The sequence below is a fragment of the Rhineura floridana genome, chromosome 7 (assembly GCF_030035675.1).
Source record: "Rhineura floridana isolate rRhiFlo1 chromosome 7, rRhiFlo1.hap2, whole genome shotgun sequence".
NCBI classification, from domain to species: domain Eukaryota; kingdom Metazoa; phylum Chordata; class Lepidosauria; order Squamata; family Rhineuridae; genus Rhineura; species Rhineura floridana.
The window spans coordinates 154797965-154821196 of record NC_084486.1 but is presented as its reverse complement, the minus strand read 5'-3'; the positions used below and the strand labels follow the sequence as shown (position 1 = coordinate 154821196).

Below are 23232 nucleotides of genomic sequence, written 5' to 3'. Positions count from 1 at the left end.
GCAAAGAAAAACAGAAGGTTAGCTTAGATACATGTATCTTGTTAGGAGAACAATGTTAGCTTGAAAATATGTATCTTATTGACGTAGTTGTCCTACGTATTTTCTTATCTTATCCACGTGGATGTTAGATGTTATTGATGTAAATGGTAGATGTTACTGACGTAGATATTATTGATATAGATGAGAATGACATACAGCCAAAGAGTAGTAGCCTTTTCTAAGTTTCATCTTGTTGCATCTTCTAAAAAGCATAGTGTGCAAAAACATAGTAAAATAATGTATAAAAGCAGACCTGTGCCAGTGATGGCCAGACAACTTACTTTGATGCATAAGCATAGTAAGAGTGTCTCTATTCTCGAGAATAAAAACTTAGTTAAACCCTTGACTGACTAACTTCTCGTTCTTGGTTGGTTATTGGAGACAGCCTACCAGGGAAATCGAACAGCATTTTTGCAACGGTATTTTTTACAGGGAGTGACTGGTGGTCCTGCCTAGCAGTGGGATCTTGTGAGATCTGTGCTAGGGTGAGCTAAAGAAACGATAAAAACTGTGTTTCTCCCTGGTGGGAGCCACGGGTGGGAGCCTGACAGGTGGTGCCAGGGGAGGAACATTACAGTCTTCTATGCCACAGGGGTGAACTGGTTGCTCTCTCTCCTGTCTCCCAGCAGTTAACCCAAAGCTGCACCTTCAAGGACGATTGCCCCTAATTCTTCTGATGGCTACCCTGAGCTCAGTCCTCCTGAAGGGCTCTTCAGGTGAAGCTGCTTTTCTGCAAGGCTCTCCCAGGTGGCCAGAGTGTGTCCTGGTCTGGGTAGGGGTCCCAGCCTCCTCCTCCTCCATGCCAGCACTGAGTGTGTCCACTGGCCTCCTTGGTGGCAGCCCCTGCTCCTCCCATCTCTTCCTGTCCATTGGCTTTGTTCCTGTTGTAGCTTGGTCTCACCCCTACATCCCTGCTGCTGTTGGGCGCAGTACTGAAGTGCGTGAACTGCTAGGCTGGACTGCTTTGGGCTCCTCTGCCCCCCCTGCAGTTCTTGGATGCACAATCTCAACCTGCTTGTTACGAGGCCCACCTAGACCTTGCTGAGGCCAGAAATGTTCCAGGACAAGAGTTTCCTAGGACCACACTCTGAGCCAGAGGCCGCCACTTACTGCAAGAGCAGGCAGGCCCTGGAAATACCATCGTGGTGAATGTAAGAAGAGCCTGCTGGATCAGGCCAGGGGCCCCTCTAGTCCAGCATCCTGTTCTCACAGTGACCAGCCAGATGCCCCAAAAGGACGCCCACAAGCAGAATCTGAGTGCAAGAGCATTCTCCCCTCCTGCCTGTTCAGACTCTTACTTCCTCTGACAGTGAAGGCAGAGCACAGCCATCATGTCTAGCAGCCATTTATAGACTTATCCTCTATGTATCTATCTAACCCTCTTTTCAAGCCCTCCAAGTTGTTAGGCATCCCTGCTTCTTGTGGGAGCGAATTCCAGAGTTTAACTGTGTGAAGAAGAACTTTGTCCTGAATTTTCCAACATTCACCTTCATTGGATGTCCACAAGTTCTAGTGTTAAGAGAGGAGAAAAACTTTTCTCTATTCACTTTCGCCATGCCATGCATAATTTTATATGCTTCTATCATGTCGCCTCTGACTCCCCTTTTCTCTAAAGTAAAGAGCCCCAAATACTGCAACCTTTCCTCACAGGGGAGTTGCTCCATCCCTTGATCATTCTGGTTGCCCTTTTCTGAACCTTTTCCAGCTCCACAATATCCTTTTTGAGGTGAGTCGACCAGAACTGTACACAGTATTCCAAGTGCAGGCAGAGAGAAGCCTTGTCCAGCTCTGAGATCTCCCAGTTCTTGTTTTTTCAACTCTTTATTTTAGGAGTTTTTCATCACATTTGTGTGAAATAACCAAGTCCCTCTTTTGTGGGATGTGGGTTAGAACAACAGGTTATATAAATTAACAAACAAACATCAAAGGAAGAAATCAGAATAATCAGGAATAGTACAATGGACAGCAAAGATTTCTTTGGGTGTAGACAGGAAATTATTCAATGACACACAGCTCCCACAAATGACCTGTTTATTCAGCATCCATCCTCATTTGCTTGCACAAAACGTACACAGTGGTCAGACTGTGCTCACTCTTGATTGAGCATGACTTCTAATTTGTTTCTGGGGTGGTTATGCAACAAGGAGGTTGCATCCTGCATTCACCCTGATTTGCTTGTGGGGTGTTTACACATTTTTCTGTTAATCATTAATTGATCCCACACTTTTGAATGCATCTCCGTGTCACTTTCCAAAATGCAAAAAGTCCATTTTTAAGTGGATTTGTTGTCTAGGGCCTTAAGTGTGCAAACCTGAAGTTCTGGTGTGCAGAATCCCTCCTGCAAAATCCTGACAGTCTGGACTGGAGGCACCCACAGTCCTCTTGCCAGTCAGAGGGCCAGAGCGGTCCTCAGCATTTCTAGTCGGCAAGCATGTCCCCTGATCGGATCTACAGGCCGCCCAGCGTCCCCAGAAGGCTGCCTCGCCCCTCCGGCTTGGCATGCTTCCCGGCCAGCCCAGCTGCCTTGTTCCTTTGCCGTCTTCCTCCTGGCGCTTTGCCGGGACATGCGCCTTCCCTTCCCAAGAGAGGGGCTACAGAGCTGCACATCCCTTAGGAAAGGCATCGGATCAGCAGCAGCAAGGCTGAAGCGCATGTGGCAGCTGAGGGGGCTGCAGAAGCCGGATTGCATTTTATTTTATTGGGGGGGAGGGAGATGTTTGAACCCATCCCCCACTTGGTCACTGAATTTGAGGCCCGCGGGAGACAGAAACCGCCACCCCCTTCTTGCCAGAGTGTGTCCTTTTGTGAGCACATCATAAAAGACGTGCTTTATGAAAGAGAGAGAGAGAAAGTTGAGGAAAGGACTCTTGTCAGGCAACGCTCCCGCCCCTCCCCAGAAAAGGGAGGCAGCAGAAGCCCTTCTAGCCTTTTCTGGAAACAAAAAGTAAGCGCCTGGGACATCTGGGATGTTCACCAGCACACAAAACTGACTGGGCCTGGGCCTGTCCCCCTCTGGCATGTATGTGTGTGTGTGGGGGTTGCCTGGCACCTTTTGTGGGCCTTGGAAAGGCTGCTGTGAGGGACGGGTGCTTTCTAGCTGAGGAGTCTACAGTGTAGGCATTCCAGCATGAGAAACAGTCCTGTGTGACTCAAAAGCTTGCCTCAGGTGTTTGAAACCCATTTTAAACTTGTCAAGGGCATTGTCTCATCTTCTCTGCCTTTTTCAGTTAGACACAGATGATGGCTCACCTTCATTTGGTACCCTCCCCACCAATGAGAAAACTTATTTCTCTCTCAGAACAGCTGGACCACAAATAGATCTCTCTGTCCCACACACACACTTCACATTTCCACTGAGAATTTGGCCACACACACACACAGCAAACTGGATTATACCTGCAAATCTGTCCCCCACGCCACCCACATGGGGTCCCTGGAAAAGGCCATATCAGCACAGCTGGCCTGCAGCTGCCGCCATCCGTCCATCCTTGCAGATCTGATTTCCCTGCTGGAATGAGGCATGAGAGCTTTGATGGTGGTGGTGCGACTATCTTCAAGTTGATCCTGACTTATGGCGACCCTACTCATAGGGTTTTCATGGTAAGCGGCATTCAGAGGTTTACCATTGCCTCCCTCTGAGGCTGAGAGGCAGTGACTGGCCCAAGGTCACTCAGTGAGCTTCATGGCTGTGCAGGGATTTGAACCCTGGTCTCCCAAGTTGTAGTCCAGTTCTTGAGTTGCCTGCAGAGAATGACTTTGCTTGCAAGAGAGAGAGAGAGAGAGAGAGAGAGAGAGAGAGAGAGAGAATAACCCTGGAGTGTCTGGAGACAGTGATGGGCTGGAAGGGGGGCCAATAATGTGAGGCTGAGTCCTGGTAAGACAGAAGTGCAGTGGGTGGGTAGTTCCTGTGTCTGGGAATTAGGTGGGTGACCTGTATTGGGAGGGGTTGTACTCCCCCTGAAGGAGCAGGTTCGTAGTCTGGAGTACTCCTGGATCCCAACTTGTTGCTAGAGTCTCAAGTGGCTTCTGTGGCTAGGAGTGCCTATGCCCAACTGAGGCTGATCCACCTGCATGCTCTGGTGGCCTCCCGTCTGGACTACTGTAATGCACTATATGTGTGAGGCTGCCCTTGAAGACAGTCTGGTTGCAACTAGTGCAGAATGTGGCTACTAGGCTGGTAAGTGGGGCTGCCTGATGGGACCATGTGCCACCAGCCCTGAATCTGCTGCACTGGCTGCCCTTGAGCTATCAAGCCAAATCCAAGGTGTTAGTGCTAGCATATAAAGCCCTAAACTGCTTGGGACCCAAGTGCCTAGAAGAGCGCCTTCCCCAATATCGGACCCTGTAATCAGCAAGTGAGGCCTTGTTGGTGGCACCACCACTGGGGGCTGCCTGGTTGGCACTGATCCATGAGAGGCCTTTTTGGTGGTGGTTCCCCATTTGTGGAATGCCCACCCTGGTGGTGTGTGTCTGTCTCCCTCATTGTTGACTTCCAGGAGCAATGTAGAAACATTCCTCTTTAGCCAGACATTCGATGTCTGAAAGGCAGTAGCCCCAGCAACCCTGAGATTACTGGTTGAGAGAATGTTTTTAAACTGTTTTTAGGATTTTTTAAAAAACTTGTTTTGTCACTGGTGTGTTTGTGGCCCTGGGAGGAAGGATGCAATATAAATTGAATAAGTAATGATAATAAACAATAACCCCAAAGTGTGGCCATTCACAGTGGCAGAAGCACTCCTTTCTAACACTCCCCCCCCATTCAAAATGTAGTTTGGTTATGCTGCTACTTCAGCTGAATCGTTGCCATCCTGTGGAATAATCTGCCATTTTCTCTATGAAGAGGATGTTAGGAGCAACAGCAAATTGACTCCCCACTGAACTGGCTCAGGCTCACCCATGGGTGCTTTCAAAGGGGGAGAGCCAGCATTCTGGGTGCAGGAGGAATCTGTCTGCCCCACCGGCTGAACCCTCCTGATGCTGACCACCTGGTGAGCTGGAGATGCAGCCCTGTGGCAGAGCATCTGGTAGCAGCAGGGCTGGGGGGGGGCTGCCCTAAAAGGCAGGCTGGCTCAAGGTGGGCAACAGGCTAAGGGAACCCTCTACTGCTCTGATGCCAGAGGACAGTGCTCAGGTGAGGATCTGGACTGAGGGCAAGAAAGGCAGCTGCAAGGACTCAAGGAGAACCTGCCGGATCAGCCAAAATGGCTCGTCTGTTCTTCTCAGTGGCCAGCCAGGTGCCCAAATGGGAAGTCCACAAGCCAGACCTGCATTCTCCCCACCCACCCACCCCTGGTTTCCATCAACGGGTATTCAGAAGCACGCTGCCTTGCCGTGGAAGCAACAGCTGCCCAGGTTAAGAAGGAAGGAGAAGCTCCACAGGATGAATGAAGTCCTTGGGGCAGGAGAGGCTTGCTGAGCCACTGTGGCCGGTGGGCGAATCCCAAGTAGGCCGTCATTAGGTCCTCCTGGCAAGGGCAGGGCAAGGCAGGCTGTAATTTTCCAGCGTTCCTTTGGCAGAAATAGCTTCTGTGCTCTCAGCCCTTCTGGGGAGTTGACTTTTCCTGGCATGGCTGCAGGCAGGAGATGCTGACGTCCACAGGGAAAGCTGGGTGGCTGCAGGTGCGGTGAGAGGACCAAGGGCGATGCCAGTGGTGGTGGCAGCGGGAGGCGAGGGTGAGCAGGCAGGGGTAGGCAGCTTGTGGGCATCCTTCCCAGGGCTGCTGCTGCCCCCACCACCTTCAGGGCCCGGCTCCACTCATTCGTCCATCCCACCCCTGCTGCCCAACATGCACCTTCAGGACAGCCACGGCCTCGCCCTGAGCCTTTTGCTTCTGATTCTGGGGTGGGAAAGCCAGGCCACCCTCCTCCCCCTCCTCCTCCTGGGAGTTCAGCCTAAGGAGAGCCTCTTGTTGCAAGAGGAGAACCAGGCTGAAGCCCTGCCCAGCCAGGAAGGACCCTCCCTAGGTGGCCTGGAGGGGTGGGCTACAGAGAGGCACCACCATGGCAAATGGTTGTTGTGAGGATAAAATGGGAGGGGAAGAGAAAGCCTCGTGCCCGTCAAAGCGCACGAGAGGAATGCCCAGAGGGGAGTCTTCTCCCACCCACTGGAACCTGCCCTTCTCTGAGGCCAATGCTTGGGCTCTGCTCCACCTGCAGAAGTTAGAGGGGGCATGTGTGACCTGAGACGGGGCCTTCCTGGTGGGGGTGCTCTGCCTTTGGAATACCCTCCCCAGAGAGGTCTGGGTGCCATCATCTTCTCTTTTATCCTTCGGTGCCCATGTTTGGTTTTAGGGTGACTGACTTTTGTTTTATTCTCTGTATGGTCTATTTTTATGTACACCGCTTAGAAATGTTATTTATTTGTTACCACATTAATATCCCACCTTTCCTCCAAGGAGCTCAAGGAGGCATACATGCTTCCTCCCCCTTCCCATTTTATTCTCAGAACAACCCTGTGAGGTAGGTGAGGCTGAGCGTTAATAACTGGCCCAAGGTCACACAGCAGGCTTCAGACTCAGTTGAGATTTGAACTTGGGTGTCCCAGGTCCTAGTCCAATGCTCTAACTACTACACCACAATGGCTCACTGCTTTGATTAAGCAGCACATACATGTCTTTAAGTAAATAAGTGTAGGAACCTTTTGGTTCTCCTGGGCCTTACAGTGTGGGGATTGGAGGGCTTCTCTCACTCTCTATTGCAATTATATATTTTTCTAGTGCTATTTGAGACCCAGTGTGGTGTAGTGGTTAAGGTGTTGGACTATGACCTGGGAGACCAGGGTTCAAATCCCCATGCAGCCCTGAAGCTCCCTGGGTGACCTTGGGCCAGTCACTGCCTCTCAGCCTCAGAGGAAGGCAATGGTAAACCCCCTCTGAATGCCGCTTACCATGAAAACCCTATTCGTGGGGTCGCCATAAGATGGAATAGAGTTCAAGGCAGTCCATCATCATCAGTGCTATTTGACTGTTCTGTTGTCTCCTGGATGCTAAAAACGTTGTATTACGCTGTTTTACTGCTTGATTTATGTAAGTTGCCTTGGGCAGCAATAGCAGAGAACAATATTTTAAATAAAGAAATGCATAAATACAGCACATTAATTATAAACTGGATCAGTCCTTTAGTAGAACAAAGACATGTGCAAACCTGCAAACTCTCCTCTTCCTCAGCCTGCCATCCTATGGGGCCCTGAGTGCCCAGCAGGACTAGCAGTTGGCATCAGAGGGTCGTCCCAGGTTCCCCCTCCGGGCACATAAGAACATAAGAACATAAGAAGAGCCTGCTGGATCAGGCCAGTGGCCCATCTAGTCCAGCATCCTGTTCTCACAGTGGCCAACCAGGTGCCTGGGGGAAGCCCACAAGCAGGACCCGAGTGCAAGAACACTCTCCCCTCCTGAGGCTTCCGGCAACTGGTTTTCAGAAGCATGCTGCCTCTGACTAGGGTGGCAGAACATAGCCATCACGGCTAGTAGCCATTGATAGCCCTGTCCTCCATGAATTGGTCTAATCTTCTTTTAAAGCCGTCCAAGCTGGTGGCCATTACTGCATCTTGTGGGAGCAAATTCCATAGTTGAACTATGCGCTGAGTAAAGAAGTACTTCCTTTTGTCTGTCCTGAATCTTCCAACATTCAGCTTCTTTGAATGTCCACGAGTTCTAGTATTATGAGAGAGGGAGAAGAACTTTTCTCTATCCACTTTCTCAATGCCATGCATAATTTTATACACTTCTATCATGTCTCCTCTGACCCGCCTTTTCTCTAAACTAAAAAGCCCCAAATGCTGCAACCTTTCCTCGTAAGGGAGTCGCTCCATCCCCTTGATCATTCTGGCTGCCCTCTTCTGAACCTTTTCCAACTCTATAATATCCTTTTTGAGATGAGGCGACCAGAACTGTACACAGTATTCCAAATGCGGCCGCACCATAGATTTATACAACGGCATGATGATATCGGCTGTTTTATTTTCAATACCTTTCCTAATTATCGCTAGCATGGAATTTGCCTTTCTCACAGCTGCCACACACTGGGTCGACATTTTCATCGTGCTGTCCACTACAACCCCGAGGTCTCTCTCCTGGTCGGTCACCGCCAGTTCAGACCCCATGAGCGTATATGTGAAATTAAGATGTTTTGCTCCAATATGCATAATTTTACACTTGTTTATATTGAATTGCATTTGCCATTTTTCTGCCCATTCACTCAGTTTGGAGAGATCTTTTTGGAGCTCTTCACAATCCCTTTTTGTTTTAACAACCCTGAACAATTTAGTGTCGTCAGCAAACTTGGCCACTTCACTGCTCACTCCTAATTCTAGGTCATTAATGAACAAGTTGAAAAGTACAGGTCCCAATACCGATCCTTGAGGGACTCCACTTTCTACAGCCCTCCATTGGGAGAACTGTCAGTTTATTCCTGCTCTCTGCTTTCTGCTTCTTAACCAATTCCTTATCCACAAGAGGACCTCTCCTCTTATTCCATGACTGCTAAGCTTCCTCAGAAGCCTTTGGTGAGGTACCTTGTCAAACGCTTTTTGAAAGTCTAAGTACACTATGTCCACTGGATCACCTCTATCTATATGCTTGTTGACACTCTCAATGAATTCTAATAGGTTACTGAGACAGGACTTTCCCTTGCAGAAGCCATGCTGGCTCTGCTTCAGCAAGGCTTGTTCTTCTATGTGCTTAGTTAATCTAGCTTTAATAATACTTTCTACCAGTTTTCCAGGGACAGAAGTTAAGCTAACTGGCCTGTAATTTCCGGGATCCCCTCTGGATCCCTTTTTGAAGATTGGCGTTACTTTGCCACTTTCCAGTCCTCAGGCACGGAGGAGGACCCGAGGGACAAGTTACATATTTTAGTTAGCAGATCAGCAATTTCACATTTGAGTTCTTTGAGAACTCTCGGGTGGATGCCATCCGGGCCCGGTGATTTGTCAGTTTTTATATTGTCCATTAAGCTTAGAACTTCCTCTCTCGTTACCACTATTTGTCTCAGTTCCTCAGAATCCCTTCCTGCAAATGTTAGTTCAGGTTCAGGGATCTGCCCTATATCTTCCACTGTGAAGACAGATGCAAAGAATTCATTTAGCTTCTCTGCAATCTCCTTATCGTTCTTTAGTACACCTTTGACTCCCTTATCATCCAAGGGTCCAATCGTCTCCCTAGATGGTCTCCTGCTTTGAATGTATTTATAGAATTTTTTGTTGTTGGTTTTTATGTTCTTAGCAATGTGCTCCTCAAATTCTTTTTTAGCATCCCTTATTGTCTTCTTGCATTTCTTTTGCCAGAGTTTGTGTTCTTTTTTATTTTCTTCATTCGGACAAGACTTCCATTTTTTGAAGGAAGACTTTTTGCCTCTAAGAGCTTCCTTGACTTTGCTCGTTAACCATGCTGGCATCTTCTTGGCCCTGGCGGTACCTTTTCTGATCTGCGGTATGCACTCCAGTTGAGCTTCTTAGTGTTTTTAAACAACTTCCAAGCATTTTCGAGTGATGTGACCCTCTGGACTTTGTTTTTCAGCTTTCTTTTTACCAATCCCCTCATTTTTGTGAAGTTTCCTCTTTTGAAGTCAAATGTGACCGTGTTGGATTTTCTTGGCAATTGGCCAGTTACATGTATGTTTAATTTAATAGCACTGTGGTCACTGCTCCCAATCGGTTCAACAACACTTACATCTCGCACCAGGTCCCGGTCCCCACTGAGGATTAAGTCCACACACCCTTTTCCAACACAATCCAGTACACCACCCGCCGCAGACAGCAGCAGGGGCGCTGCAAGAAGGGGCAGGCAGAGTGTCTCTGGTGAGCGGTGTCAGGGGGGCACCATCAGCCTCCAGTCAGAGGGAAAGGGGCTGTTGCTCCTCCTGCTCTGCTCTCCAGCTCTTTCCCACACACACCCTGCTTGAGCTCCTCTCTCTTTCTGGGCCAGCCCTGAATCCACTATGGTAGAAACCCTGCAAGAGGCAGCCTCCTCCACCGGGCCTGCCTTCCCTCTCTAGCAGGAACAGAAAGCCTTGAATGGTCAGAAAAGTGCAAACATTTAATGAAACTGGGATTTTGCTCCACTTGCCTCAAATTTCTCCCCAGGACACTTTAAGCCAAGCTCCTCTTCAAAGCGGATCAGGAGGAGGCGTCCACACAGATGGCCTCTCCCCCCACCTCCGCCTTCTGTAGTTTCTTCCCCAGCCAAATCTAACCTACAAAAAGGGAGTGGGTGGGCAGGGAGGGAGAAGAATGTCATTGTCTCCAGAGTCTGGACATGACTGACCCAGCAGGCTCCGGGGAGTGTCTTCTGGTGGCTTGGTATGTTTTTAGAGTGGGATCTCGTGCCCCCCTTGTTCAGCTGACAACACCTTAAAATAGAGACCACAGCTAGAAATAAAAGCACCAACAGATGAACCAACTGCGAAGAGCAACAGAGCTATGGAACATCAGAGGACCAGGAGGAGGAAGAGGCACCATGGTCTCCAGCAGGTTACTTGCCAGTCAGGTCCGAAGGAACAGACCCAGAGGGTGAACATAAGAACATAAGAAGAGCCTGCTGGATCAGGCCAGTGGCCCATCTAGTCCAGCATCCTGTTCTCACAGTGGCCAACCAGGGGCCTGGGGGAAGCCCGCAAGCAGGACCCGAGTGCAAGAACACTCTCCCCTCCTGAGGATTCCGGCAACTGGTTTTCAGAAGCATGCTGCCTCTGACTAGGGTGGCAGAGCACAGCCATCATGGCTAGTAGCCATTGATAGCCCTGTCCTCCATGAATTTGTCTAATCTTCTTTTAAAGCCATCCAAGCTGGTGGCCATTACTGCATCTTGTGGGAGCAAATTCCATAGTTTAACTATGCGCTGAGTAAAGAAGTACTTCCTTTTGTCTGTCCTGAATCTTCCAACATTCAGCTTCTTTGAATGTCCACGAGTTCTAGTATTATGAGAGAGGGAGAAGAACTTTTCTCTATCCACTTTCTCAATGCCATGCCTAATTTTATACACTTCTATCATGTCTCCTCTGACCCGCCTTTTCTCTAAACTAAAAAGCCCCAAATGCTGCAACCTTTCCTCGTAAGGGAGTCGCTCCATCCCCTTGATCATTCTGGTTGCCCTCTTCTGAACCTTTTCCAACTCTATAATATCCTTTTTGAGATGAGGCGACCAGAACTGTACACAGTATTCCAAATGCGGCCGCACCATAGATTTATACAACGGCATGATGATATCGGCTGTTTTATTTTCAATACCTTTCCTAATTATCGCTAGCATGGAATTTGCCTTTTTCACAGCTGCCGCACACTGGGTCGACATTTTCATCGTGCTGTCCACTACAACCCCGAGGTCTCTCTCCTGGTCGGTCACCGCCAGTTCAGACCCCATGAGCGTATATGTGAAATTCAGATTTTTTGCTCCAATATGCATAATTTTACACTTGTTTATATTGAATTGCATTTGCCATTTTTCCGCCCATTCACTCAGTTTGGAGAGGTCTTTTTGGAGCTCTTCGCAATCCCTTTTTGTTTTAACAACCCTGAACAATTTAGTGTCGTCAGCAAACTTGGCCACTTCACTGCTCACTCCTAATTCTAGGTCATTAATGAACAAGTTGAAAAGTACAGGTCCCAATACCGATCCTTGAGGGACTCCACTTTCTACAGCCCTCCATTGGGAGAACTGTCCATTTATTCCTACTCTCTGCTTTCTGCTTCTTAACCAATTCCTTATCCACAAGAGGACCTCTCCTCTTATTCCATGACTGCTAAGCTTCCTCAGAAGCCTTTGGTGAGGTACCTTGTCAAACGCTTTTTGAAAGTCTAAGTACACTATGTCCACTGGATCACCTCTATCTATATGCTTGTTGACACTCTCAAAGAATTCTAATAGGTTACTGATACAGGACTTTCCCTTGCAGAAGCCATGCTGGCTCTGCTTCAGCAAGGCTTGTTCTTCTATGTGCTTAGTTAATCTAGCTTTAATAATTAATAATTATATAATTATATATATATATATAATTATATAATTATTAATAATAATAAAGGAGGGGTCTCCTTTGTTCCTCGGGAGGGCTTGAACCTGTGCCCCCCTTGGGGCGGGTGAGGAAGGTGTCTTGCTCTGCAGGTACTCAGGCAATCCATTCCACGTGTTCTGGGGGCTGTTGAGCCATTGTGGCCACAGAAACTTCTTCCGGGGATAGTTTTCAAGGACAGAAACACAACCCAAGAAGGATTTTCCAGGCTGTATATTTTATTTTTTTCTTACTGTGCTGTGATTTTAAACTGTTGTAAGCTGCCCTGCGTTGCATATGAGGGCTAAAAGAGCAGATCTTCACGTAAGAATAAACAAGCCAGTGTGGTGTAGTGGTTAAGGTGTTGGACTACGACCTGGGAGACCAGGGTTCAAATCCCCACACAGCCATGAAGCTCACTGGATGACTTTGGGCCAGTCACTGCCTCTCAGCCTCAGAGGGAGGCAATGGTAAACCATAAGTCGGGATTGAGTTCAAGGCAGTCCATTTCCATTTTCAAAACAAGCAAACCAGAAACATCTTAAGAGTTATGGAGTGGCAGAGGCTGCAGGCAGGGCAGGGGAGGCCACTGAAGGAAGTGCCCACTGCAGGCTCTTCAGACGGGGCAGGGTGGCCACGTGCCCTCCTTTGGCAGAGGACAGTTCTCTGTCTGATGGGCTCTCCAGCCCAAGTCCAGTTTCAAGAGGAAGAACCATCAGAAGAAAGATCTCACTGCAGGGCCCTTAGAGTGCCCCCTGGCATCCCCAGTGAGCATTTCCAGACTGAGTAGGCCTCTGGATCACCATCTTCCCCTCACATTTAAATTTGAGTAATTATGCCAATGTTATGCAAATTGGCATCCTATATATATGTATATATTTGGCAATGCTTAAGTGGCTGGCCTAACAGGGACCGGATCAGTCATGCCTATGGCATCCCGTGTAGCCACAAATACGCTCGTGGGGTTTGAAGATGCCTTTAGGGCACCTGGGGCTGCATTGAGGTTGTACCTGCTCCTAGTTGTGGAAACCACCGCCTGAGCCCTTGCTGAGCCATTGGCTTAGAGAGAGAGAGAGAAGCTTGTTTCTCTCCTGCCCCACTGTCCCATAGACATCAGGATGAGGGAACTTCCTCTTCTGTGAAGCAGGCGTGGGCCCCATGGATGAAGGGGCACTATGATTCTGTGGGATGCTCTGCTCTCTGCAAAGTAAAGAGCTGTGGGGGTGAGTCCCTGTGCTCCTGGAGTCCCTCTGCCCCTGTGCAAGGCCATAGGGAGGGCTAGTTGTTGGGGGGCTGGGGAAATCTTGCACTGTTTTCCTCTCTGAAAGGCCTGCAGAGGAGCGAGTGCACACCAGCCTTTTCCTCTCTTAAATGAAGGAATGAGGCTAAAAATAGTTCTAAAACTGCTCCAGACGTTGTATGTTATTCATCATGGGCACAGTCTAATAAATCTCTACAATGGCCACATTAAAATGAACACACAGGTGCTAAAGATGTGCCTCTTTACCCGGGCCTTGGAAAAGCGAAGGACTGCTTGCACTGTCCTCCCTGTCCTATGTTGTAGGAATCATTGTGTTGGGGTTATGGGTGGGGAGGTTGTTATCTTAATTATATTGCATTTTGAAATGCTCTAATCTGCCCTGGGCCCTTCTGATGAAGGACAGGTAAGAAATACTACTATTAATAACTGCAAAACTGACTTGCCAGAGACCTTGATGGTGGCAGAGCCAAAATGGAATGTGCTTGCCACCGGCAATCACAGCCGCTCTTCAATCATGGCTGCCTCCAGTTCTCTGACAAACAATTAGCTCTGAATTTGGAGCTGCTGGTTCTATGCTGGGGGAGGTGAGGAAAAAGCAGTGTGGCATCATTCTGGAGCCAGCTGGACTCTGCAGCCCCTGAATGGATCATGCCTTGAGATTACCAGGGCTCACGCTTCTTGCTGTGGCATTCCAGTCACTCTTGACATGCTCAGATAAGGTCCTCTCCGCCACCTCCCCCCAAAGGTCTGCCTGGGACTTCCCTTCATTCAAGGCTGGAGTGAGTTTGGGCTGGTCACAAAGAGCTCCTTCCTGGGGGTTCCTCTTCCAGCACATGGGATGTGCATGCAGTGTGTGAAGTGCTCATATGCTCTGAAGGGCACCCCCACTTGACCTCTGGCTGGAGGTACATGCTTAAAATTGGATCCCTGCATTGAGCACAGGGTGGACTCCATGGCCTTACAGACCCCTTCCAGAACTACAGTTCTGTGATTCTACAGGCCATCAGAGCAAGGGGGCTAGCTGAATGCTCCCTGGAACACACCTCCCCCCCCAAAAAAACCCTCCCATTTCTGTCAGGATCACCTTTTGCCAGGAAAAGCCTGAGCTAGCTTGCTGTGTAAAAATGTATGCGAGTGATACCACCTGTGGGGGGGGGGGGAATGGAAGTGGCTACATTTTTGGAATGACTCCTCTGTGTGAAAGGGGTGTGAGTTGGCCTGTGCAGAGGTTTGTCTTGGCAATGGAGCTGGCCCAGGAGTGGCAGTGGAGCAGGGTGGGCGGGCGGGCGGGCGGCTTCCTTCCTTCCTAGCACCAAGGCAAGCCGCAGGCTGCCTCCATCCAGCATGCCTGCCTGTCGCTCACTGCTGCTGGCTGGGCAGAGCATCACTGAATCATAGAATCGTGGAGTTAGAAGGGGCCTATAAGGCAATCGAGTCCAACCCCCTGCTCAGTGCAGGAATCCAAATTAAAGCATCCCCGACAGATGGCTGTCCAGCTGCCTCTTGAAGGCCTCGTGTCGGAGAGCCCACTACCTCTCTAGGTAATTGGATCCATTGTCACACCGCTCTAACAGTTAGGAAGTTTTTTCTGATATTCAGTTGAAATCTTGCTTCTTGCATCTTGAGCCCATTATTCCATGTCCTGCACTCTGGGAGGATCGAGAAGAGGTCCCGGCCTTCCTCTGTGTGACAACCTTTCATGTGCTTGAAGAGTGCTATCATATCTCCCCTCAGTCTTCTCTTCTTAAGGCTAAACATGCCCAGTTCTTTCAGTCTTTCCTCAGAGGGCTTTGTTTCTAGTCCCCTGATCATCCTTGTTGCCCTCCTCTGAACCTGATCCAGTTTGTCTGCATCTTTCTTAAAGTGCAGTTTCCAGAACTGGACACAGTAGTCAAGATGAGGCTTAACCAGTGCTGAAGAGAGGGGAACTAATACTTCATGCGATTTGGAAACTATACTTCTGTTAATGTAGCCTAAAAGAGCATTTGCCTTTTTTGCAGCCACATCACACTGTTGGCTCATATTCAGCTTCTGATCAACAACAATTCCAAGATCGTTCTTGCATGTAGTACTGCTGAGCCAAGCATCCCCCATCTTATAACTGTGCATTTGGTTTCTTTTTCGTAGGTGTAGAACTTTGCACTTATCCCTGTTAAATTTCATTCTGTTGTTTTCAGCTCAATGCTCCAGCCTATCAAGATTCCCTTAAATTTTGTTTCTGTCTTCCAGGGAGTTAGCTATCCCTCCCAATTTTGTACCATGTGCAAATCTGATAAGCATTCCCTGCACCTTCACATCCAATCATTAATAAAAATGTTGAAGAGCACTGGATCAAGGACTGAGCCCTGTGGTACCCCACTTGTTACCTCTCCCCAGTTTGAGAAGGAACCCTTGATAAGCCCGCTTTGAGTACGATTCTGGAGCCAACGGTGGGTCCAGAGAGCAGTTCCTTTCCCCACTTATCTTGAGCTCTTCTCTGCAAGGAGCTGTGAATGAGAGCAGCACTCCAAGTCCTTTGGCCTCCCCAGGGGCTTAACTCTCCCACCTGGGAGCCACAAATCCTGTTCCCCTTATCTTTGTCCATGGGGATCTCTTTCTCCTTCCCTGTCCCCCAGAACAAAATGTCAGAATTTCTCTATTGAGATGCGTAGCAGAGTTGCGTACTGCTGCGGAACGGAGAGTATTGAGCGAGCTTAGTGTGTGTGTGAATCTTTGCTAATTAGTCAGACAGAGACTTTAAGCTTTAAAATAAGAAACAACTACTTTATTCTGGAAGTACATGCTCGATAGGAAAGAGTTCTATATCTAGCTAACTGGCTATGCTGGAGCAGCCTGCACTGGTCCCAGTGCAGCTCTCATCCTGGTTGAGAGGAGAGAGGAAGAGAAGATGTCTGCTCCCCTCTCAAGAGAAAGAGAACACTGAGAAAGGCGGGAAGGAACTGGGATCAAACAACCTGTTGCTTATCAGCCTAGCAGGAAGGGGAGAGACTAAAGAGAATCAAAGGGATAGGTATAGCCTCAACCAGCAAGAGGTCTAGCTCTCTCTAGCTACCCTTATTAACCCCATGCAGCCTCAACCCACCAAGTTGGAGTTGAACCTCATACATTCCAACATATGGTGTAGTGGTTACAGTCTTGAACTAGAACAGGGAGACCCAGGTTCAAATCCCCACTCAGCCTTGTCACCACCTCTCAGCCTAACCTGCCTCACAGAGTTGTTGTGAAGACAAGAGGGCGTGGGGAGAACTGTATTTGCCCCCCTGAGCTCCCTGGAGGAGGACAGGCAAGCTTGCCTCCCAGCTAGCTCCCTCTGAGCATCAGTCTCATCCCTCTCGGCTTGCCCTGGCTGGGGGCGGATAGCAAGGGCGGCTGCCTGCCTGCTTCAGTGGCTTCTGGCTGGCTGGCATCCTTATAGGGAATGGATGAATGCAGGGCAATTGCTGGGTTCTGCAGAAGGGAATGCAGATCACCGGGTGACGCAGAATCAAGCTGAGAGTTTCCAAAGGGCTCCCTGCCTTGCATAACATGCAGCCAACCCACGGAGCTCATTCTACTCTGGGATGACTCACGGAGGGAGGCAGCAGCACGGAAGGAGGCCACAGGTGTGGATGCAGAGCAGGAGTAGCCAGGCCTGTCCAGGAGGGCAGCAGCCAAGGGAGTGGACAGATGGCAGGCCCTGAGTCACCATGCTGGCTTGCTTGTTTTTCATGCTTCTCCTCCAGAGGAAGCCTGGCTCTGGGAGCCTGGATGCTGGAGGGCCTCACGGGGCTTCATGGGCAGCTCTGGTGCCCCCTGCCCAGGCAGAGGGTGTGGAGAAGGCAGCTGAGGGCAGTCCCTGGCTGGTCCTTGAAGACTGCCTGGGGCAGGAAAGCAGGAAGGCCTCTCTCGCATTCACCAGGATGAAGCTGTGATTCGCACTCAGGCCCAGGCAGCAGGTCAACAGGTTTCTTGGGGGACTGTGTCGCTCACAAGAGGCACCTCCTGGCCTTTGGGGGAGAGCCAGATTCTGTTGCTTAGTTTGCAAAATGATGGGCTCCTGGGGGTGGGGCAACACTGACACGGCAGCCGTCCCTGCTCCCTCTATAGAGGCGGACTGAGTCTGCTTATGGCTAGAGACAAAACATTTATCCACATCCTGTGAGGCTCTGGGCACGACTGTCCAACAAGCACAGCCCTGACTGACTAGTCCATTCCTGAGCTAGACAGACAAGCAGCAAGGGGTAGAATGGAGGAGGCGGAGAAGGCAGCCTTTTCTCCCCTGGGTCTCTCCACCGCCATCCTTTGCATGCTCAGAGTTCTCCGGGGTGCTTGTTGTGGCCTCTCCTTGCCTTCTGCTGTGCCCGAGAAGCCATTTCCAGGCTCATCTGGCTGGTATCATTTGATGCTTGCTGGAGGCCAGCCGGACAGATTTTGCCAAAGGACAAGCTTCAGCCCTTGGCTTGTGCAGGATCTGGGGGCTGAGCAGGACAGCACATTGGGCCAATGAGGGGTCATCCCGGGAGACAACAGGCAGAGCCTCTCCCCTCCAGAGGCTGGGAAGGCAGGGCAAGGGGGATGGGGACAGAGAGCGAGAGATGCCCCTCAGTAGCCCTTGTCTTGCAGGGCTGGCATTTGAAGACTTTGCTGAGGCTGTGGCAGTAGTCGCAGCAGCTCACTGTGTGCCGTACTTTTGGAAAACCCTCAGAAGGCTTGTGGCACTTTAAGGACGAGTAGTTTTTTGGAGCCTAAGCTCTGATGGAGACTCTTATGCCAGGGCAAATGTGTTACTCTTTCAAGTGCTTCATGCCTCTTCTCTTTGCTGCAACAGGAACTTTGCCACAGAGGCCTCCTGCTCAAATGCTTGTTTGCCCAGCACTACATGGAGGAGGCTCTGGGCAAGTGGCCACAGGGCTGGCAGAAGTAGATGACTTCCTTTCCCAGGTCATCACCTGGACACTCTTTGCTGAAAGCCATTCAGAGCCTGGGGGGCTCGTGGCTGTCCCAGGATCCAGGCAGCCCTGGCTGAGTTGGGCCCCAGAGAATTCTCCAGGGCTACAACATTCCCTCCCAGGCTCACGGAGAGGGCTAATGTGAAAGATTCATGTCTAGCCACCTCTGACAAGCCAGCTTTTCACAATCCAACCGGTGTGACCAGAACAGCACGCCGGCTGGCCCTTATTGCTGCAGGGTGGCTCAGTGCTGGTGGGTGGGAAAAGCCTGCACTAAGAGCCCGTCCACAGCTGATCCCTCCACATTTGCAACCACAATTGCTCATTACTGGAATAGCTTTGTGTGAGCAACTGTAATCCAGCAGGACTGGTAGCGTGAATTAATCATGGGCTTTGGACACCAGAGCCGTTCCGTGAAGGGAGCGCTTCTTGGTTCAGATGACTTTCTGAATGAGTTCCCAATGTAATTGAAAACAACTTCCAACTCCTGGCCAGTCCCATCCAAGATGCCCTCTTGCAGTTCTCCACCTCGGTTGCTGCAGGGCCTCAACACACGAGCCAGTGTGCAGGTGTGGAGGACACCCCCAGTGAGGGCCATCCCCGGATTCAGGTGGCTGCCCAGGCTCTGCTGGAAGGCCTCCAGGGAGGGAGCCCACCCTCCCCGAGCCCACCCTCCCCGAGCCCACCCTCCCCTCTAGGCCGTGGGTTCTAACGGGCAACTGAAATCTCCCCACCTTTGGCTCTGAAACAGCAAAAAAAAAACCAAGTAAAATGGCCTCTCAGCCTAAGCTACCTCACAGGGTTATTAGAGAACAAAATGGGGGAAGTGGGGGAAATGTAGGCCATGCTGAGCTCCTGGAAGGACAGAATGACAGTAAGTGTTCCAAGTGAATGAGTCGGTCTCAGCTGTTACTTGAGATTTAGCTGAGGTGCTCTGAACATCTGAACAAGATGCTCACTTGGAACCAAATCAACTAAAAGCACCAAACTTGGCTACCAAACCTGTAAAATCAGGTACTGAATCAGGCCTGGTGGAGCCTGCAAGGCCTGGGAGATGGGAGCAGCCAGACCAGCCAGCCAAATGTTCACCTGGACCTAGAGCGGCAACATTTCTAGGGTGCCAAAAAGTGGTGCACCCCATGAACTCTTGTAGCGTTGGGGGGGAGGTTGGGGGGGAGACTGGCCAAAGACATCCCCCTTGGGCAACAGATCCTGAGGGTCGTGGGCTGGGCACAGGGCAGGAAAGGGTTAGTTATTTAACAGCCAGAGAAGGGGAGGGGTGGCTGTGGGATATGGAGAGATGTACCTTGCAGGGTGGACCATGAACAGTCTGGAAGGATCATGAAGCAAAAAGGTGCTTCTCAGACGTTCCATCAGCAAAGGGAGCGGGGTGTGTGTGCGTGCGTGCATGCCACACGCCATCCCTGCAGAGTGAAACTGCCTTCTGCTTCCCATGCAGTCAGGAAAAGGTGCCTGACTGAGCAGAGAGAGGTGTGTGCAACTGCACTCTGGTCCAGCGGGGGGGGGGAGAGAATGTGTGCAATCCACCTTCACCTGTTCCAGAACTGTCCCTGGAAAACTGAGCTCTGAGGACTAAATAAACCACCTGTGAGGTGAGAGTTCTGATTTTTTTTTTTTTTACACAAAAGCAAACACCTCACATGTGCCTTTGCAAATGGGTAGATTGGGCAGCAGCACTGGGGGATTTTTTTAACCCTGCCCCCCCATTCCTCCCTACTTAAATCCCTCTCCCCAGATTAATGGCAGTTTTCTGAGGACAACATTTCCATCGCTCACCCCCCTCCCCCCCAGCCCTGATCCACTTTACCAACAGCCACAGCCAGAGGGGGGGGGCAAGAGTCCAGCCTGCTCCTACAGCACATGCCCAGGCTCCAAATATTACAGGCGGGGGGGGGGAGAGCACAAACCCACAGACCCCCCTCCTCTGCCAGCTGCAGGCTCCCTTCTTCTTCCACATCCTGCCCTTTGTTATTTTCTCCACCTGTGTGCAAAACAAACCAAGAAAACAAAGTTCCCGATCCCTGGATGCCCTCCAAAACCATCGCCATGACGATAACAAAATCTATGAGACAAGCGTTGGGGTTTTCTGTATGTTGAAGTGAACAGCCACATTTACAGTTTCCTTTTGCACAGCAAAAGATATAATATAATATAATACACACACACACACACACACATATATATATAGAAACACTGAGACTGGAGAAAAGGGATTCCTGTAGAATACTCATTGTCATAATTTAAAAAAACAAAAGGGCCACAGTGCAAACATCTTTTACAAAGACAGCATGGAATGCAATGAACCAGGCTGGAGAGATACATGTATTTTTTTTTAAAAAAAGAAGAGAACAAGAAGGGGGAAGGGAGAGGGGCTCCCCTCTGTTGTCCCCCAATTCTGGAACTGTAAACAAGACACACCCCTCCCCCACCCCCACGATTTACGGGAAAGTATTTGGCAGGTCCGGGAGGAAACCAATCCAGGCCGGTGCATCCGAACATTCCGGGCCGCGCCCGCGTGCGGGGGGGGGAGATCCTACCGGCGGGTGGGCAGCCTGGCGGGGCTCCTCCTCAGCTGAAAAGATCGACGGCAGCCGGGGGCGGGGGGCGCTCCTTCTGCGAGGGCGCCGGGGGCCTGGCCCGCCGTTCCCACGGCTTGGCGTCCGCCTCCGCAGCTCCACGGCCCCCGCCCTTCCCCTCCACTGCCACTCCTCGCTCGCTCGGTCCATCCGCCACTTCGGCCGGCAGAGGAGGGTTGTCGAGGCGCTGCAGCCGGCCGCTCCCTCCTTCAGCCGCTGTCGGGCTGCGGGCAGTCCGGGCCGTGGCAGGGCTGGAGCCGCGGCGGCGGCGGGGACCCCCCGTCGCGGCCGTTGCTGTCGATGGAGGACTCGCTGCCGGTGCTCTCGCCGGAGAGGAGGCGGGTGACGCGCAGGTCGGCGCGCAGGAGAGCCACGTCGTTGCCGATAACCAGCTCGCCCAAGCCGCTGATGAGCTGCCCGAGGCTGGGCGACGCCTGGCCCTCCGCGCCCTCCCCGTCGGCCAGCGGCGCCAGCAGCTCCTCGTCCTCGCAGTCGTCTTCCTCCTCCTCGTAGTCATCCTCCTCCTCCTCGCCGTTGGCGCAGCCCCCGCGGCCGGCGGCGCGCTCCTCCAGCTCCTCGCCCAGCGCGTCCTCGGTGATGGAGCCCAGCTTGGGCGCGCTGCGGCTCCGCTCGACGGGCGGCTTGTAGCAGCAGCCGGGCCCGTGCAGGAGCAGCTTGCGCAGCGGCACGAGTGGGATGGCGCCGCCGGCCCCCTGGCCCGCCTGCTGGAGCTGCTGGTGCCGCGCGTCGGCGCGCTTCTTGAGGCGGCGGAACTCGGCCAGCGCCGCCGCCGAGGTCTGGTAGAGGAGCAGCGCCATGGCACGGGCCTTCTCGGCCTTGGAGACCAGGACGGCGTGACAGCGGAGCAGCACCGCCTTGTGCCTCACCTCGTGCCGGTAGATCCAGGCGAAGAGGCGCGGGAGGCGAGGGTCGGCCACGCAGTAGGTGACGCGGTGGAGCAGGTAGAGGTGCCCCGGGCGGGTGGCGTCGGCGTCGGAGGGCGCCAGGCGGATGCCCTGCGGGCCGATGGTCAGCTTCATCTTGGTGCCGTGGCGGCCGGCCTCGCTCTTGGCCCAGATCTTGCCCACCGCCGCGTCGGTACAGCCCACGCCCTTGGCCTGCAGCGTGGTGGCGTTGCCCAGGTAGAGCCCCGTGTAGGTCGGCGCCTCGCTGCTCACGCGGAACTTCTTGCGCCTCGAGCGAAACAGGTTGCCCATCCTGCTGAGGGCGCTCTCGGCGGGGCAGGCGCGGGCCAGCGAGCCCAGCGCCGCCGAGCAGGGCAGGCTCACGGCGCTTGCCTGGCAGTAGCCCTTGCCCGACGGAGGTGGCGGCGGCGGCAGCGGCGGGGCAGAGAGCAGCGGATCTGGGAGGTGGTGCCGCCGCCGCCGCCGCTGCTTCTCCTCGTCAGCGGCCAGCAACTCGAACTTGTGCCTTTTCCAGGGCAGCATCGCGTCGCCGCCCCCCGACGGCGCGGCCAGCCCGGGGCGCTGCTGCTGCTGCTGCTCCTCAGCTGGAGGCGCCCGCCGCAGCCCCGGCCGGCCGCGCATCCCGAGGGCGCCGGAGTAGGCCAGCCGGGCTGGGGACCCCCGCCTGTCCTCGCCGCCGCATCTGCGCGCGCGCCCGCCGCGTCCTTCTCCGCCTCCTCCTGCACCGCCGCCCCGTTGCCATCGCCGCCTCGCGTTTCACATCGCCGCCGCCGCCACTACTTCCGCTGGAGACCGTCACGGCGCAGGCAGCGCGGCTAAATATAGGCCGGCAAAAGCCGCCGTGCCGGGGAGGCGGCGCCCTCGAGGCCGAGAGGAGGAGGAGGAAGAGGAAGAGGGCTGGCGAGAGGAGGAGGGCCCGAGCGCCAGGCGGGGGAGCGGGAGGAGGAGCCCCCGGAGCCCGGGGAGGAAGCGGCGAGCGGCCGCCGAGGTCGCGCTGGGCCGCTCTTGGTCCGCGAAGACCCTCCGTCCTTCCCTCCCCCCTCCGGGCGGCCCGGCCCAAGCCCCGAGTCAACCCTTCCGTGCCGGCGGCGGCCCAGCGGGAGGGGCCCACGGCCGGGCTCTGCCGGGCGACGGGAGGCCGTGGGTGGGTAATGAAGCGGCCGCAGGCGCGCAAGGCGCGCATCTCCCGCCGGCTGTGGTAGCCCATGCGGCCGCGGGGGCATAAGAACATAAGAAGAGCCTGCTGGATCAGGCTAGTGGCCCATCTAGTCCAGCATCCTGTTCTCACAGTGGCCAACCAGAGCGACCGGCTGCCCGCCGGGGCGAGGCTGCACCGCTGGGGGCTCGTGGAGGGCGGGGAATGAAGGGGGAGAAGCGAGAGGGTCTCTTGATGTAGTAGGTCTGGAGAAAGCTGTCCAATAACGGCGTTGTCTGGGCAGCCCCAAACAGCCGGACAAGGTGCCGGGCAAATCCGGCGTCCCGCTACAGCTGTCTTATGC

At 52.5% G+C, this 23232-nt stretch overlaps 1 protein-coding gene across 1 annotated transcript; it reads right to left on the bottom strand.

Annotated features, from left to right (window-relative positions):
- Positions 1-19915: 19915 nt before the first annotated feature.
- On the bottom strand, positions 19916-22536 carry FAM43A (family with sequence similarity 43 member A). Its single transcript, XM_061634555.1, has one exon. The coding sequence runs from the start codon at positions 22352-22354 to the stop codon at positions 21017-21019; it is 1338 nt and encodes a 445-aa protein (XP_061490539.1). The 5' UTR covers positions 22355-22536; the 3' UTR covers positions 19916-21016.
- Positions 22537-23232: the final 696 nt, after the last annotated feature.